This window comes from Equus caballus, chromosome 15, assembly GCF_041296265.1.
Source record: "Equus caballus isolate H_3958 breed thoroughbred chromosome 15, TB-T2T, whole genome shotgun sequence".
Lineage (NCBI taxonomy): Eukaryota > Metazoa > Chordata > Mammalia > Perissodactyla > Equidae > Equus > Equus caballus.
Window position 1 is genome coordinate 11,250,206 of NC_091698.1, and position 18,456 is coordinate 11,268,661.

At 37.2% G+C, this 18,456-nt stretch overlaps 1 protein-coding gene and 1 pseudogene across 1 annotated transcript; both read left to right on the forward strand.

The window, feature by feature from the left end:
• Positions 1-2,445: 2,445 nt before the first annotated feature.
• LOC138917730 (olfactory receptor 2T6-like) lies at positions 2,446-3,405 on the forward strand. The gene has a single exon (XM_070235925.1). It carries the CDS (start codon positions 2,446-2,448, stop codon positions 3,403-3,405), a length of 960 nt encoding a protein of 319 aa, XP_070092026.1.
• On the forward strand, positions 12,323-13,292 carry OR2T131P (olfactory receptor family 2 subfamily T member 131, pseudogene; annotated as a pseudogene).

Consider the following 18,456-nt stretch of genomic DNA (forward strand, 5'->3'; position numbering starts at 1 on the left):
TTCTTTCTTCTCTCTTTTTCCTTCCTCCCTTTTTCTTCATATTGATTTTACCTCAAAAATTTTCCAGGACATACGTAAGTGTATGTATCAATTTGTTAAATGAAACTTCCATGTATTAAGACATTTTGTTATTTTCATAAAAGTTTTCTTCTCTTCAATTTGTTATTAATAATTGTCTTACATTGGAATCACTATCTTAAAAGCCACCAATTATTGATAGCTTGCTTTTGTTATGTTATTATCACATATCTATCACTTTCTTCCTTATCATATAACCTCTGTCCTTCTACATTCCTAGAGAGCTACTCAAGTTTTATTCTCCACACTTCTGATACAATTTCACATCATCAGCACTGTTTTTTCCTGCCTCTCCTGTGGCTTTCCATCCTGGTACAACGTTTTTAATTGTCACGAGTAAGCCCCTCTTTCCCTTCCGTGCAGCAGTGCACTGATCTAGCAGTCTGTTCATCCTCTCCTGAAGAGTCCACGAGCGTCATGGGCTTTCCTTGGCTTTGCTGTGGGTGCCTTCTGATTCCACAGATCATCATTAGGGACTCATTAGACCAGGTCGTACCCCTTTCCAGAAGAGGATGAAAAGGGGCAAATAAACCACAACCCCCTTTCCTCACTACCCAACGCATTCAGCCTTTCCAAAAATGGCAAGCAACACCATTGAGTTATGTTCTGACTTTCATTGAAAGATCAGAATAAACTTAGAATGAAAGAGATTAGATTTCTAATTAGCTTGCATTTTCCCTTAATCTGCATATTTTCCACTTTCCTAAATCAGATCTCCAATTCACTGTGGTGACACCCTTAATTATATGTAAGACAACTGCCATCATAGAGACCCACCCCCACTCAAAAATGCAGCTCCTAAACTGGAAAAATGGCTGCCACTTCCATGCACTTATGGCCACATCACCTGCTTCTTTCAGTGTATGCAATGTGCAATAGTTGATATTATGTCTAATAATTCAAAATATATATTTGGCCTTTGAAAAATAGTGAAACTATTGAAGAATTTTTGAAAAATATTCTCTTGTTTTCATGTCTGTTCCAGATGCAAATGCATCACCCACAGTGTGGACACCCCTACGTGGCCTAAGATCTTACAGGACTTCCTGTTACCCTCTAACCTGCATGTCCCTCAGATACTTTATTCAGGTACCATGTCTCAGGTTATGATGAACCAAAAAAGTACGCTACTGAGAGTGAAAGGAGGAGGAAGACATGCTAAGCCAGATGGGATCCTGGACAGAAGATGCAACCTGGACTTCCCAGACTAACCTGGATGGAAGCTCCTTCTTGTAAAGCCTTCAAAGCATATAACAATGCAGAACCAAGGGAAAAGGACCATTGGCTGAAATGAACAAAATGGAAACTAAAAAATCAGAATGAACATATGTTTAAATGTTAACCAAACTGTTACAAGTTTTCAACCATACTTCAATTCTAATGATAATATTTAGAAAATAATTTTGACATTGTTACCTTGGTCTTCATGCCTTGAAATCTGATCTCTGACACCTCACTATACCCCTTATTCACAATGCTCTGCCTGAACCATCCTGAACATAACAAGCTTGTTTCTGCTTTAAGAATATTAAATTTGCTATTCATTCTGCAGGAACACCCTTCTCCCAAACCTTCACATGGCTGTTCTTTGTCATCCTTCGTTATTCATGTTAATCTTTTCCTCATAACATTTACTAGTATTATCCTGAACCATCATCACCCTTTACTTATTTGTTTTCTTTCTCCCACAACTGGAACTGTAAGTCACAAGAGATTTCTCCTTTTGTTTACAACAGTATCCCTAGAGCTCAGAACACTGTACAGATAGCATCCTATAAATAAAAGTTGCTGCATGAATGACTATGACTGAGAAATCAACGAATGAGTGAAGGAACAAATAAGGGTGATCAATGATCAGATAAATGATGCTGTGATCCAATTCACTACAGTTCATTATAGTTTTCAATTGTATCTACACCTTAACTATTATTCCTAGATAAGGCTGAATAGTTTCAAAGTTGTCACAAAACTTCCTAATTCAACAAAACATCTTGCTGAAATGTTTCATTATTTGAAATGATTGGATCAATTGTTTTTCAGTTTTATGCACATTTTTTGAAAATGGAGTTAACTCTAAGTGAACAATCCTCTTTCTTGGACCCAGATGTTCTGCAGTAATAATTAAGCTCTCTTAAACCAAGCATCCGTTTCCAAATGTCCATTCATCCTCATGTCATGGAGAACTAACTTTGGAATTGCTCTTCAACAGTAAAGAAAGAAGAAGCTGCAAATCTACCACCAGACATAAAAATGCTTGATATTAGTCATATAAATAATGTCAAGACATTTTTAAATAATTCACTCTATCTACTGCAATTTTCATTAACTCCACACTTCTCTTCTTCTGCCTTCAGTTATAACAACACCATGGATGGAGACAATAAGACGTTTCTAAGTGACTTCACCCTCACAGGACTCTTTACTCACAGTAAAGCCTCAGGCTTCCTTTTCAGCATCATTTGTGCCATCTTCTTTATGACCATGATAACTAATGGGTCCATGATCTTTCTGATCCACATAGACCCTCACCTCCACACTCCTATGTACTTCCTGCTCAGCCACCTCTCCTTCATTGACATGATGTACATTTCCACCATTGTGCCCAAGATGCTGGTTGATTATCTCGTGGGCAAGAGGACCATCTCCTTTATCTCCTGTACAGCCCAGTACTTTCTCTACATGGGCTTTGTGGGGGCTGAATTCTTCCTGCTGGGACTCATGGCCTATGACCATTATGTGGCCATCTGCAACCCCCTCCGCTATCCTGTCCTCATGAATCACTGCATCTGTTGGATGACCTTGGCCAGCTCTTGGTTCGGCGGCGCTTTGGACAGCTTCCTCCTCACCCCTATCACCATGAGTCTCCCATTCTGTGCTTCCCACAAGATCGACCACTTCTTCGGTGAGGCACCCACCATGCTCAGGCTGGCCTGTGGTGACAAGGCCACCTATGAAATGGTGATGTACATTTGCTGTGTCATAATGCTGCTAATCCCTTTCTCCGTGGTGATTAATTCGTATGCCCAGATTCTCATCACAGTGCACCAGATGAAGTCAGCAGAAGGCAAGAAGAAGGCCTTTGCCACATGCTCATCACACATAATGGTGGTGACCTTGTTTTACGGGGCTGCCCTTTACACGTATATGCTTCCCGAATCCTACCACACTCCAACCAAAGACAAGGTCTTCTCTGCCTTTTACACCATCCTCACCCCCTTGTTAAACCCTCTCATCTACAGCCTGAGAAACACAGATGTAACAGGGGCCTTGAAGAGGGTTTTGGCGAGATGGCGAGGACTCCGTGGTGTGACAACGGAAGAATTCTGACAGTTTAAATCCTCCATCTCTACTCAGGAGAGTATGGGTGCTGTTATATATATATATATATATATTAACATGGGTAATACTTGCAGCAACTGCCAATGCCAGCTATCTGAAAAGGTGTATCAGCAGCATTTTCATCAAAAATGTGAAGCCACTGTAACATTCACACAAGGATAGTGCTGTAAACACCACTGCTGTTTAGTCCTTCTTTGTGTGTACCCATTCCAATTCTTCTCTCATACCACTTCTCTGATAGTAATTCGTGTATATAAATGCCCCAAAATGTCTGGTTAATATTATATGCTCTGCCCACCTTCAGTGGCCTCATATGACCTGGTCATTTTCATTATGTTGTTTAAATGATCCATTGATGGAGTTTATGGAAGGGTTACGTGTGTTGGCATTTGAAAGAATTTGAAAGAGACTAAAGTGTCATAAAACTTCAAAGGGAGTATTTACACAGACTTACACCAGGATTTAGAAAATCTGGAGACCCTTTCTTTAAGTAGTAACTGAAAACATTGCTCCTTTATCTAAATTTGGAACTGGAAACAATGAATCACGTGTTTATTTTAAGAAATGCAAATACTAATCCTCCACAGTGCAAGGACTCTACGATGTTACATTTTTTATGTGGTAACTAATCTTTACATCAGAAGATACAATGAGAAGTAGGTGAGAAAAAAGTGCACTATTAACTCATAAATTCAGAAATCACTTTTCAGCTTCTCCTCCAATTCATTAAGATTATTAGATTTCTGGAATCCTTCTCTAGATGTTAGCAGTGGTATGGATATTTCTATTAATCTTTTTCTTCCAAAGAAATAGTGGACAGAACGTTTTTTCCATCTCTGGAGCACTGAGTTTTGAACAGGATAACATTACAAAATGGAAAGGAAATAATTAGCTTTTCATTTGAGAGTGGGAACTGGAAAATTCTTTGGAAATGATTTAGTATTTCTTTTTAGGAAGCTGATCAGTGGAGAATGTAAGTGTGTAACCTAAATCATAGACCTAGTTGGAAAAACCTGTACCATATTCCAAGCCCCTTAGACCACCTCTGTGTGGTGTTATGTGAGGCTTTGTGCTCTCACCAGTTTAACAAAATCCCAGCTGAGTTCAGTGATGTTTTACTGCTGACTGACACTGGCAATGGTGGGTGAGGTAAAAACAGCCATGCCTCCTATTCCCTGAAAAATCTGCTGGGTGGTAGACAAAAATCTTTAACCAAATGAAGCAATTCACCTTGGAACACTGTGAGTTGAACTGAGAAGTAGTTCAGGAAAGTTGACCTGGGTCAGCTCCTACCTAGTTATCGGTTGCAAACCGGGTTCAGCGTTTTTGAGGTTCTCTTTGTCAGACAGGCTTGAAATGGACCACATACAGGGTGATAGCAGAGGGCATTTCCAACTCAGAAGATCATGACCCACAAGAAACATAATAAATAAAAGAGAAGAGAAGGCGAGGGCTGAGCCTGAGAACTTGACATCCATTTCAACTCCACTTTTAGAGAACTTCTGTCCATCTTGTAAAATGACTGAGGCCCAATTTCCTCGTCTGTGAAATTTGAGTTAATACATGTTTTTCTTATAAAATTTTAAATGTCAAATATGATAAAAGTAATGAATACTGGTCATTATTTTTTATTTTAGCTATTCCTATTAAATGTAATTGTTTTCCATTCTCATAATATTTATGCCATTTTTTAATTCAGTTCCCTTTTTCTTTCTGTGCCTCACACACAGAAACATGCTCTCTCATTAATTATACTTAAGTATAGAGAATTGATAATAGGTAAAATATATTCCAACTACAGAATTTGAAAATAAATTTTATTAGGAAAACTAGAAAAAGAATAAATAATACGTTCTTTAAAAATGTAATTAAAATAAAATTAAGTACTTCACACTTATTAGAATAGCTACAATTCAAGATACTAACAGTAACAAATTCTGGTGAAATACAAGAACTGTTATTCTTTGCTGAGGGAATACAAAAAGTACAACCACTTTGGAAAACAATTTGACAGTTTCATACAAAACTAAACATAGTCTTAACATATGGTCTGGCAATTGTGGTTCTTGGGATTTTCCCTAGAAGATTTGGAAACTTAGGTTTACACAAAGACCTGCATGAGAACGTTTATAGCCTAATCACCAAAAACTTAGAATTAATCAACATCTTTCAGTAAGGAAATGGATAAATAAACTGTGGTATATTCACACAGTGGGATATTATACAGCAATGAAAATAACTGAACTATCAAGCCTTGAAAACAAATGAAGAATTCTTCAAAGTATAGTGCCAAATGAAAGAAGACTATAAAAGATACATACTATACGAATCCAGCTATATGACATTTGGAAAAAGCAAATCTGTGGAGATAATGAAAAGATCAATGGTTCCCCGGGGTTGGGAGGAGAAAGAGGTGAATGGGCAGAACACAGAGGATTTTTATGGCAGTGGAACTATTCTGTATGATGCTGCACTGGAAATTACATGACATTATGCATGTGTCAAAATTATGAAACAGTGAATCACTGCAAATTATGGACTGTAGTTACGAATAATGTATGAAAATGCATTCATCAATTGTAACAAATGCACCATATAAATTTACAATGTTAACTAAGAGAAAGAGGAGTACATGATAACTCTGTATTGTCTGCTAAATTTTCTTTAAATCAAAAGCTGTTCTAAAATATAAGCTTATTTATTAATAAAAAGAAAGATCTTTCCAAAAGCAATGTAATCCTATGATACTATGTTTCACTCAAGAAATCACTAGAAGCTGTCAGCACAGAATTGAGGAGTTTGTAGAAGGAGGGTAGGGGCAGGGCTTTAAATGATAAAAGGGTGTTAATCACATTGGCCTTGTTTTTGAGATTTGCCTGTGTGTATGTTGGGGATGGGGAAGCAGTGAGGCTAGTATCTTTTTGGAAGGGGAAGCTAATTAGATGAACTTAGACCAAATCTTAATTAGCTTCACATCTTGAGCTTAAGCTAACATTTCCCTGGCACTCCACATTCCAAGTCATCAGTCCTTTATCTTCCTGCATATATAATAAGGTACTGGTAATGTACAATCTGTGTATGGAGGAGAAATAAATGGTCTAAATTTCCCTGTGCTGTGCATTCTCCCCAACACTAGGAGTAAATAATCTTTCAAAAGAAAGCTGGTACTGCAGGGAAAGCCCTCACTAGCATGAGTGGAGTGGTTTTCTTCTCAGAGGATATTCTATCATTCATTACAAGTCTCATACACTAAAAGGGTTAAGTAGGTCATACAATCATTACTGTGCAGTGATAGGAGAAAATTTTGAGGGCCTTTGACAGAATGCGAGCTCAAGTCCTCCACTTGTGAGTCATTCGGTCATGTCGGCAAGAAAATCAGATTGAGTATCAGTGCCAGAGCCCATTGAAAACACCTTAGGACCCTGCACTTCCTCTGGTAGAAATGAGCAAGCAAAATGAGGAAACTGTGTTCACAGAGGAAGTAGTAATGACAAGAAGCATGATCAGTTTGGCTCTTAGTTCTGCCAGTTGCTCTATCATGTAGCTAACTCTGCTGCCTTAGCCTCAGTTTCTCTGTAGGTGAAATGGGAAATACACCCACTGATGTAATTGCTGATTCCTTCAGGAAAAAATAAACTCACCAACAATTTGAGTAGTGTACTGACACTCTCACCAACTTAAGGAAAAATATGATGGAATTTTTAAGTGTTGGCCTCTATTCTGATATTTAGAATGTCATGAACACTTGCTATGCTAAAATAATAAAAGATGTAGTTACATATAGCAGTCAGAGGGATTTTTGGCAAGAATTGGTGTTCCTAAGATTCAGTGGTTCCATCTAAGAAGCACAGGCCCATCCTTAGGAAGGAGTGCAGGTGTACTGAGGACTATGGTGGAGCAGGGAACTGCTGGTATTCCAGGACCTACCCCAGGGCCTGACAAGCAGCAGACACTCTGCAAATGGTGTTCAAAGGAGATGTGTGGAATCCTTCAGACGAGGGAATTCAAGGGAGTGAGTGATCCTAAAGGATATCTTGTCAATGGCTGCCCAGTGAATTTATGGCATGTGCCAATTTCAATGGCACTGTATGCGCTGCTACATCTCTCTGGGACTCTGTTTACACTCTGACTGCTATACATAACTACACTTTTTTTTTTTAGCATAGCACATGTTCATGACATTCTAAATATCAGAATAGAGACCAACACTTAAAAACTTCTGGATTGCTGTGTGGAGAACTTTCTGAAGCTGGGTCCTCGGGGTGAGGCCCACGGCATATGCCAGGCACAAATGTCATGTATTTGTGATTACTGTTCTTGTTCAAAGTGATCATTGCAGAGATAAGGAAACAGAGTCCCAGAGAGATGTGGCAGCTTATACAGTTTGCCATCAAGAGAAATGTTGTCACAGACTTCATCTACTTCATACATTTATTTACTGACCCATTGCTTGCTGATAAGCACTCTCAAAAAATATTGAAAAAAATAAACTTGCAATGTGGTCTCAGAGTCAGACACACACACACTCAGATAGAAACACACACACACATACACACAGAAGTTGTAAAGAATGGTTGCCAAGTAATTAAATCTAGTAAATATTATTTATAGTAAATCTTAGATGATACTAGCTAGAGAAACATAATTCCTTAGCATGATGAACGGTATGTGCTTCAAAGTAAGGAAAAATCCAGGCATAACAAAGAGGTGATATTTGTATTATTATTAAGTCAAAAACAAGACAATAAAACCCATTTCCACTATGTTGATTGATGTAGTTTTGCAATACTAAACAATATAATGAAAATGAAAAACAAATCTCTATGTTTTAGAATAAAGGAGATTAAATGTTCATTTTGTGCATTTGATGACTGTGAAAAGTAAAGACTATGTGATCTTTTGCAAAGTTTTTTACTAATTAGGGGCTATACATTAGGAAAATTAAAAAAATTAATTAATATTTAAAAACCAACAGCCTGGGGCCAGCCCCGTGGCACAGCAGTTAAGTTCGAACGGTCTGCTTCTCAGCAGCCCAGGGTTCGCCGGTTCAGATCCCAGGTGCGGACATGGCACCCCTTGACATGCCATGCTGTGGTAGGCGTCCCACGTATAAAGTAGAGGCAGATGGGCACGGATGTTAGCTCAGGGCCAGGATTCCTCAGCAAAAAGAGGAGGACTGGCAGTAGTTAGCTCTGGGCTAATTTTCCTCAAAAAAGAAAAAGCCCTCCAATTTGCCACAAACAAAGATTCACAAACAACAGAAAATTTCAAAATCAATAGCAAATAAAATAGGAATAAACTTAATGAGAAATACAGGGAAGTACATTTAACGTGAAGTCTGCATAAATGTACAGAAGGAACACACACATAAATGAATATTCACACACCACACACAAATCATAACTCTTAACAAAGGAAGTTAACTGAAAACCTAACTATATCAAAGGGTCTAGTTTACTCCTAGATGAGAAGAGTGATTTTGTACAGATGTCAGTAATCTTCAAATAAATGATAAGGTTAGTGCTCTTTCAATAAGAACTATGAAAGGTTTTGCCATTGTTTATGAAGCATGACCTTGCAGTTATAGAGATTATTTTCTTTCCTAAATAAATGGGCAAATCTTTATAAAATTGTTTGGAAAACAAGAAAGATAAAAGACCATTTTATTTTACATACATAAATAACACCTTAAAATAATCCAAATGGTGAGGCACAGTTTTGGGAATGAGAAGAATCAGTAGAGAATACTAGCAGACTCCTGATAAATGTAAAAATTTAATATATGAAAAAAGTATTATCAAAACTCATAGATAAAGGGATAATTTGTTAACAATTGCTGTTAGGATAGCTGCATCATTACTCACAGAGAATACAGTAAATCACTGCTTCATAATTACACTCCAAAATTCCGAACTTTAAAAAGTTAAATGAAAAGAAAACACACAGAAATAAAAACTAATATAAGTAAAAATATTTTTTATGTTTTAAGCTATTAGAGAATTTTCTAAAAACAGAATCAGTGGAAAAAAACTACAGAAATAATATTGGTGTTTTACATTCCATAGTTTTAAAAAAAACACTTGTATATAAAAAAAACTATGAACAAAATAAAGTACAGAAGAACTATAAGAAATGCAAACACTACTTGAGACATACATGGCTGACTTATTCATACTTTAATATTGATACTCAACATCATTAGCTATCAGGGAAATGCAAATCAAAACTACAATGAGGTATCACCTCACTCAGGTCAGAATGGCTATAATTAACAAGACAGGAAACAACAAATGTTGGAGAGGGTGTGGAGAGAAGGGAACCCTTGTTCACTGCTGGCGGCAGTGCAAACTGGTGCAGCCACTATGGAAAGCAGTATGGTGTATCCTCAGAAAATTAAGGATAGATCTACGATGTGATCCAGCTATTCCACTGCTGGATATTTATCCAAAGAACTTGAAAGCACAAAGGCATAAAGATACTTGCACCCCTATGTTCACTGCAGCATTATTCACAATAGCCAAGACTTGGAAGCAACCTAGGTGCCCATCAAGGGACGAATGGATAAAGAAGATGTGGTATATATACAGGATGGACTACTACTCAGCCATAAGAAATGATGAAATCCAGCCATTTGTAACAACATGGATGGAGCTTGAGGGTATTATGCTGAGCGAAACAAGTCAGAGGGAGAAAGTCAAATACCACATGATCTCACTCATAAGTAGAAGATAAAAACGACAAAAAAAAATCACATAGCATTGGAGATTGGACTGGTGGTTACCACTGGGGAAGGGGGGAAGGGGGAGGGCAAAAGGGGTGATTAGGGTCACATGTGAGGGGATGCACTATAATTAGTGTTCGGGTGGTGAACATGATGTAATGTATACAGAATTTGAAATATGATGTACATCCGAAAAAAATAAAAATTTAAAAAATAAATAAATAAAATTTTAAAAAGTTTGCATAAATTAAAAAATAATATTCCTTTGGGTAGAAAGGACATTATTTTTTTTCTTCCAATTCATGAGCACAGATTATTTTTGTGTTTATTTGTGTCTTCTTCAGTTTCTCCCAGTAATGTCATGGTTTTCAGTCTAAAGTTCTTTCATCTCTTTGGTTAAACTTATTCCTAGGTATTCTGTTCTTTTTGATGCAATTGGAAATGTGATTATTTTCCTAACTTCAAATAATGGCACATGAAATGAGCAGACAATTTAGAACTTGACCTGGTGGAGCTAGTTGAAATACTGTTAATATTTAGGCTATTCCAATAATTGGAGAGGATTTTTCCTTCAGATACATGTTTCAATGGGCTTCATTAATGGAAACTAGAAAAGTAAAAGAAAAATGAGGCAGATTGTAAATGATGATGAAACGGTACATGTGTCAGGGAAATTTATGAAACCTCGCATCAAAGATTCTGAAATTGGCAAAAAAAGAAGCTAAACATGAGAAACAGCGTTTGCTCACTTAAAAATAGTCATTATTAGAATAATTTATGTCACGTGCTCTTAAATGTCTCATTTTCACTAGTCACATTAATGATTATATATAGTTAAAATTTTAACAGATTCACATTGTTGGAACATTTTATTTGATAACTACAGTAAAAGTCTAGCTGTTTCTTTGGGTTGTAAGCAAGGAAACAGAGAGAGTTGAGACTACCTGGTCCAAACACCCCCACCACTAACAGACTGTCTGACCACAGGAATATTACTCTCAATACTGCCATTGGCTAAATGGGGGTTTTCTAGTTCATCGCTGCTTAGCTTTATTGTGAAGATCATGAGTCAATAGATATGAAGAACGAGGCACAGGTAAACTCTTCGCAGTGTCATTATTCTTAACGGTAATTTTTTGCAGTTCAATTGACTCAAGTGCACATATTTTTAGGATATTGGGAGAATGACTAGTTTCATCAGTTGAAGTCCCAAACATGCTGATAAAATATATCTCACCTTGTCATATTTAAACCTAAAACACATAAAAATCATCCTTAACATTCAAAATGTTTGCTGCAGGTTTTTTTTTCCTTTATCATCACCTGAAATTATATAAAACACAGTCACTCAGTTTTTCCTTAAATTATAAATCACTATGAAAAAATTCCAGTTTCCAAAAATAATACATGGGTTATAATTCAGTATGTATGTTCATGTGCTATTTCCTCTGAATCCTAATTGTTAATGCTAATTGCTAAAGTTAATGCTAATCATAATTCTAATGCTAATTACTCATCATTCTAAAATTAAAATTTATTTCCTAAAAGTTCAAAACAATTCTAAAACAGTGAATGCCTTTTGTTGTGGATGACTTGTTCATGTCTGAGTTTGCAAGAGTAGTTTCCATTGCCCACTTTGTGTCTTCCCATGCACTTTTGTTGCAACATGGATGAAGTGACACCAAAAGAATACTCATAATGTAGACAGGGACTCATGGCCCAAATGATTGATCAGCTGTATTTGTGGCTAAATGGTAGGCATAGACTACCCACAACCAGAACTGTGATATTTTGAAGATGGGGGTGATGCCACCTATAATAAAGATTTATTTAATAAAGATACTAATTGAAGCATATCTCAGGTAGTATGTTCACACACACACATGTGCGCACACACCAGACTAGAGTATGTTTACCTGCCACATAGCATGATATGCACGCCTAGGTGTTGTTATGTGTATCATGTAGCACAATAACATCTGCTGGCATCATCTTTTCTAAGGTATTTAAGAAATTACGGATTTTAATTGATCAATTTTACTTAAAAACTTTCTAGAATAGATTAGTTGCTAGGCATCAGTGCCAAAGTAACAAGAAAAATATTTTTAAATGTTTTCTTCCAACTTTTAGAAGTTCACTGCCTAAAAATCAACCTATATATTGTTATGTTAATTGTGAATATGTAATCATTTTATTTGGAAAATTTTAGGTCACAGCAGAGCCATCAGGGGTTCAACGCAAGGGTACATTACGACCTCTCCATATTTCACCTTCATGGGGCTGTTCAACAGAAGGGATATCTATGTCTTTTTTGCCATAATCTCTATCATCTTTTTCACCATGCTAATGAACAATAGGGTCCTGATCTTCCTGAGCTGTACTGACACATGCCTCCACACCCCCATGTACTTCCTGCTTAGCAACCTCTCCTTGAGTGACATGATGTACATCTCAAGAAGCTACCCGATAAGCTGGTTGATTACCTGCTGGGTCAAAAGACAATGTCCTTTGTGGGATGCACAGCTCAGCATTTCCTCTACCTCTCCCTTGTGGGAGCTGAGTTCTTCCCGCTGGGCCTCATGGCTTATGATCACTATGTGGTCATCTTCCATCCTTTCTGCTATCCTGTCCTCATCAGCCAATGGGTCTGTTGGATGATCCCAGCAGGTTTTTGATTTGGGGGGTCTTTGGATGGCTTTCATGTAACCCACATCACCATGAGCTTCCCCTTCTGCAATTCTCAGGAGCTTAACCATTTCTTCTGTGAGGCATCTGCAGTCCTGAAGTTGGTGTGTGAAGACAGAGCTCTGATGAGACAGTGATGTATGTGTGCTGTGTTTTGATGCTGCTGATTCCTTTCTCTGTGGTGATTGCCTCCTATGCCCAAATTCTGACCACAGTTCACCATATGAGCTCAATGAAAGAAAGGAAGAAAGCATTTACCACCTGCTCATCTCACATATCAGTGACCTTGTTCTATGGGGCCACCATGTATGCTGCCACATTCTTACCACAGTCCAGGCCAGGCCAGGACAAAGTCTTCTCTGTGTTCTACACCGTCCTCATGCCCATACTGAACATCTTCATCTATAGTCTGAGGAACAAGGTTGTGACAGGTGCTCTCAGGAGGGCACTGGGCAGATTCAATGGTACATGAAGAGGGTCAGGGGATGTATTTTGACAGTTGGCTTCTTCTCACATAGCTGGTGAATGGAAGCCTCTGTGAGCAGTGTGGCCATGCTCTCAATGAAGGATTAAATGGGAGGGTAGTGTTCAACTGTGCAGATAAAACAAAAAGTCAATATAAAAGACGTATCCTCTTGGTTTCTTTTATCTCTTCTTTCCTTTCTTATGTCTTCCGTTTCTCATTCCCTATTCACAAGTATTCAAAATAAATGTCCAATTGTTTTCAGAAACACAAATTAAAATTTCTTGTTTGGCAATTTTATCTTTTAGAGGTAAAATAAATTGCATGCATTTTTCTTTTTGAGGAAGATTAGCCCTGAGCTGACTGCTGCCAATCCTCCTATTTTTGCTGAGGAAGACTGGCCCTGAGCTAACATCTGTGCCCATCTTCCTCTACTTTATGTGTGGGACACCTACCACAGCATGGCGTGCCAAGTAGTGCCATGTCTGCACCTGGGATCCAAAGCAGCAAACCCCGGGCCACTGAAGCAGAGCATGCAAACTTAACTGCTGCACCACCAGGCCGGCCCCTACGTGCAATTTTAAATGACATGGATCTTGTTGAGGAGTGCAGGAGGGAAGATGTTACTTTTTGTGTATGTGATCCCATGGTGTAAGTCTGGCTTACCACTAAGGATAAGAGAAAGATCATCTTTTCTATGTGTTAGAATAATACTCTGACACAGTCTTTCAGGAAGATGGTTGGGTAGCTACCTATGTGTTCTAATTTGTCTGGTGGTAGGCAGAGTCACTGAACATGATTTCCTCAAAAAGCCATTGTACTTACTAGAATCATTAGGTGTTTTTTTAAAAAAATTTATGAAGAAATGCAGTATTTAACTTTTGTTTCTTTGTAACACATTTGTGAAAAATCTACAGGTAAGATAAAATTGATGGAAGCGAGTGAAGGATGTTGCCCTAGACAAGACAACATGAGAGCACTGAATGCCTGAGAGGGTTTCTAAGATGTTCGAGAAACACACAGGCATATGGGTCGGGAGGATAGTAAAATGAATTTTCAAATATATCACAGCCATAAAAGTTAAGCATATATGCTGGGTAATAGAAATTAACTCATGGTTCAAATCCATGATGCCCAGTGATCCCGGAATTGAGGACAAAGTGGATGTGGTAAATCATGTTTCATGTCCTATTTGATTATATAAGGAGTTCATCAAGGACCAAAGGGGTGACTTTATTAAATTATTAATGATTATAATTATAATCATATAGATCAATCTGTCTAAAACTTAATATTTACATGCCCTATCAGGTTTATCATCCACTAACAACCTCATAAAAAAATGAAGCACTTATTCTGAGTTCTAATTTCTACAGATGAGAACAGTGGAGGTCAGGGACATAAGGGGCTTCTGTAAGGTAAATGTTTTAATTAATGCCCTAGAGCACAGGATTTCAAGGAATGTGTTTGAAAGGGCACTGCATCTTTCAGATACAGCTTCCTCATTCATTCATCATAGCCGTGAGCTAGATAGTCAAACTAACTGCATGTAAGAAGTTTATAATCCAATGGGGGAAAGACAATGAAAATAAAAAAAAAAAGAATAAATAAGCAAGCAAACAACTTATATTACAACTACAATGTGTGTAGCAGCAATGACTAAAGTAAAGTTGGTACTTTACTTACATTTCAGTAAAAAGCCATTGATGAATTTCAAGTAAAGGAAAGCCAGATCATGACTAATTTGCTGAGGATGTTACTCTGGCTGCTTTATAGAAAATGGACTGTAGGTAAAAGCATTAAAGTAACAAGACCTCTTTGGAGACTTTTCATGGGTTCTGAGCAGAGAGGCTCCTGGCATATGTTAGAGTTTTAGGAGTGAAAATGATAAGAAGTACTATAACTGAGGAAATACTATTAGGGCATGGATAATAGAAGTTGATGATGAGTAGAATGTGGGATGTGAGAAAAATAGTAGAATCAAGAAGAGCCCCCACTTGTTGGGGCTAAGCAATTAAGTGGATGGTAGATATTTTTGTTAAACGATAGTAAAGCAAGGTTTGTGCACAGAATTAAGTTTTTTTTGAGAATGTTAAGTTGGAAATGTCTATTGAATATCTAAGTGAAAATGTCAGATAAGAAGCTAGATATTTTTGTCTGGATAACTTTTGAGTTGTTACGTGTGAAGATAGGTTTTAGGAGTCATTGGGATGCACCTGGATGTAAATACAGGGGATTAGATTAAAGAGATCAACTAGGAAGGAACTGTGTAGATAGAGAAGAAAAGAACTGAAGAACTGGGACAAGGGAAATTAAGAGATGGCAATAAAAGGATGGAAAAGATCTAGAAAACTCAAAGGATCATGGTGCAATAGAAATCTATAAAAAACAGTATTTCTAATACAAGAGAGGTGTCCACAATGTGAAATACTGGGTATAGTTCAAATATTGTGAAACAGAAAGTTGATCACCTGAGTAGGCAAGCTAATAGTCCATTTTGTTCTCCACAGAGAAGTTTCAATGAAGTGATGGAGAAGAACACCCTATGAAGTAGATTAAAGACAGAAAGAGTTTTATGAATTGGAGAAAACTAGAGGAATTTTCTCTGAATATCAGAAGAAAGATGAACTTATATATCGAGAGTTATGTGTGGTTAAAGGAAGATTTTTATTTTTTTCAATATGGATAATATAACACTTATTTGGATTTTAACAAGAAAAGTCTGATGTTGAAGGAGTAATCAGTGATTCTAGAAAGACAGGGATATTTCGAGAAGAAGACCTATGAATCGAATGCAAGAGGTCATGGAATCCCATTGGAAGTCTGTACTTTGGAGGGAAGCAGAAACACTTCCTCATGAAAAACAAGGATAAATGCAATAAGTTGGGATACAAGAAAATAGAATATCTTCAAATATGTTGCCTCATTTTCATTATTTCTGTCACCTAATCCCTCACTGTTTTGAAGCCACCTATTTCTTGATTGTTTTAACATATGCTTAACAGATGGATTGCTGTGGTTGTGCAGACACTATCTACTAGAGCTAAGTTTTTGTTTGAAATAATTGACCACTTCATTTAACTGTTTAAACTGGTTTAGTCTACGAGATTAATTTAAGTAGATGCACATTAAAAATTTTAAATCCAACCAATTATAAATTTCATAAAGTTTTGACACCTTTCCTTTCTGTTTTGACCAGTCTCATTCACTGGGGTCTTACAGCAAAGCTCATATACTCCGAAGTCTAACTACAGTGCTATTCACTTAGAGTTTCTAGATTTCTGACTTCCTGAACCTAGTGTCATTACAGAGGACTATGATGCATGTCAACAACCAGATGAAGTGATACATAGGGTGGGTCTCAAGCAAAGGAGCTTCTGTCATTATGGAGCTTGGGCCCTAGCACAGTGGTATGTGGAAGTGTTCTGGTTCCCCAATGTGGCAGCTCTCTGAAAAAAAGTAATCCAATGAACTGTCCTTGGGGGTTTTATGGAGGCTTCATTATGTAACCATGATTGACTGTCATTGGCCATTGGCAATTGATTCAACCTCAAGCCCTCCTCTCCTCTTCAAAAATCAGGGGGTAGTACTGAAAATTCTAATTCTCTGATCATCTGACTGGTTTTCCTGGCAGCCAGCCCCCACCCTTGGGTGCTTCCAAAAGTCATCTCATTCACATAAGAAAAGAAAAACTATTACTTTAAAAACAGGAAATTTCAAGGGTTTTGAGAGCTGTATGCCAGGAACTGTGGATGACTATCAAATATATTTGAGAAATATATATATTGGTTACCCAATTGACCAAATAAATATTTATTATAAGCCACAATATTTCAGCACCCAATTTGGTTTTAATATCTGCTTATCTGATTCCGATAAAGTTGAGTACTTTTTATTGGTTTGCCAGTCATTTATATTTCCTCTTTTGTAAATTGCCTGTTCAAGTTTTTAACCCATTTGTTATTAAATTTCTGCCTTTTTAATAGATACACAAGAATTTTTAAATAAATGTGCTGGATATTTTGTTTTTAGTTTGTTATATGATATTCTAGTTTGTGACTTATCCTTGTATTTAAATCGTTTGTAGATACATGAAATTATCGATATTTTCCTTTATGCTCTCTTTTTTGTGTTGTTTAAGTAATTCTTCCAGATCCTGAAGTCACTGAAGATATTATATCCTATCTTCTAAAAATGTCATAGTTTTTTCATTTTTCACATTTTCATCTTTACACAACTAGAATAGATTTGTGGTGTATGAGAGGCAAATTTTCCATTTTCCATGTGTACCTATTTTCCCAGCAAAATGTACTGATAATTTCTTCCTTTTTTTCTGGTCTGCAGTGACATCTCTGTCCCTTTTGCAATCACACTTTTCAAAAGCTTTCTCTATTCTTGATGTCCCCAATTCCTGCCCTTCCATTTTTTTTCATGTGCCAGCTCTATTGAGAATCCATGCCTATTGCTTCAGTGACCTCTATATGGATCAATTCAATAATTAATTCTCAGGTTTCATTGCATTTGATCCATCAGCAGCACTTTAACATCAACTGAGAATGTGTATGTTTTGGTTGCTTTTGTTCATTTGGCTTCAAGTGTCCTATATTGCAATGATTTTATTCCTAGATTACTGTTTGTTTGTTTTTTTTTAAAATCTCTAATTTTATTTCTGGTGTCGTTTCCTCAGGGTCATGTCTTAATATTGCAGTGCACCCATCTCAGTGACTGGCCCTCTTCTCATACTTTCTATACATATTCCCTGGTAAGCTCACTTAGGCTTTTGGTTTATCCATATAATATCTATATAGCAATGACTCTGTTACTGAAACCAAAGTGAGTTCACCTCCTAGTGAGTTAAATCACACTCTCCACCAGAAGTGGTTGCCTCACAAAGTAAAGTATATGTGTGGCAAATAGGAGACCATGTAGAATCATTTCCAAAGTCATGGCATACCCAAACAAAGGGAAGCAAAGACATTTATCTCAGATAGGGAATGACTGTTCAAAAGGCAGAGGTGCGTATTTGCTTGCACAAGCTCAGTTGGAAAACATGATTCCATATATACTGCAGGCTCCTATTATAAGGCCTAAGCTCCTCCTGGAGGGACCAGAGCATTAAATAAGGCAAAAATCATAGGCATAGTTCTTGTGGTGAGCTTGGTCTGGTTCA

Excerpts from the sequence above, each read along its gene's own strand:
- LOC138917730 (XM_070235925.1), top strand. The coding sequence starts at position 2,446 with ATGGATGGAGACAATAAGACGTTTCTAAGTGACTTCACCCTCACAGGA.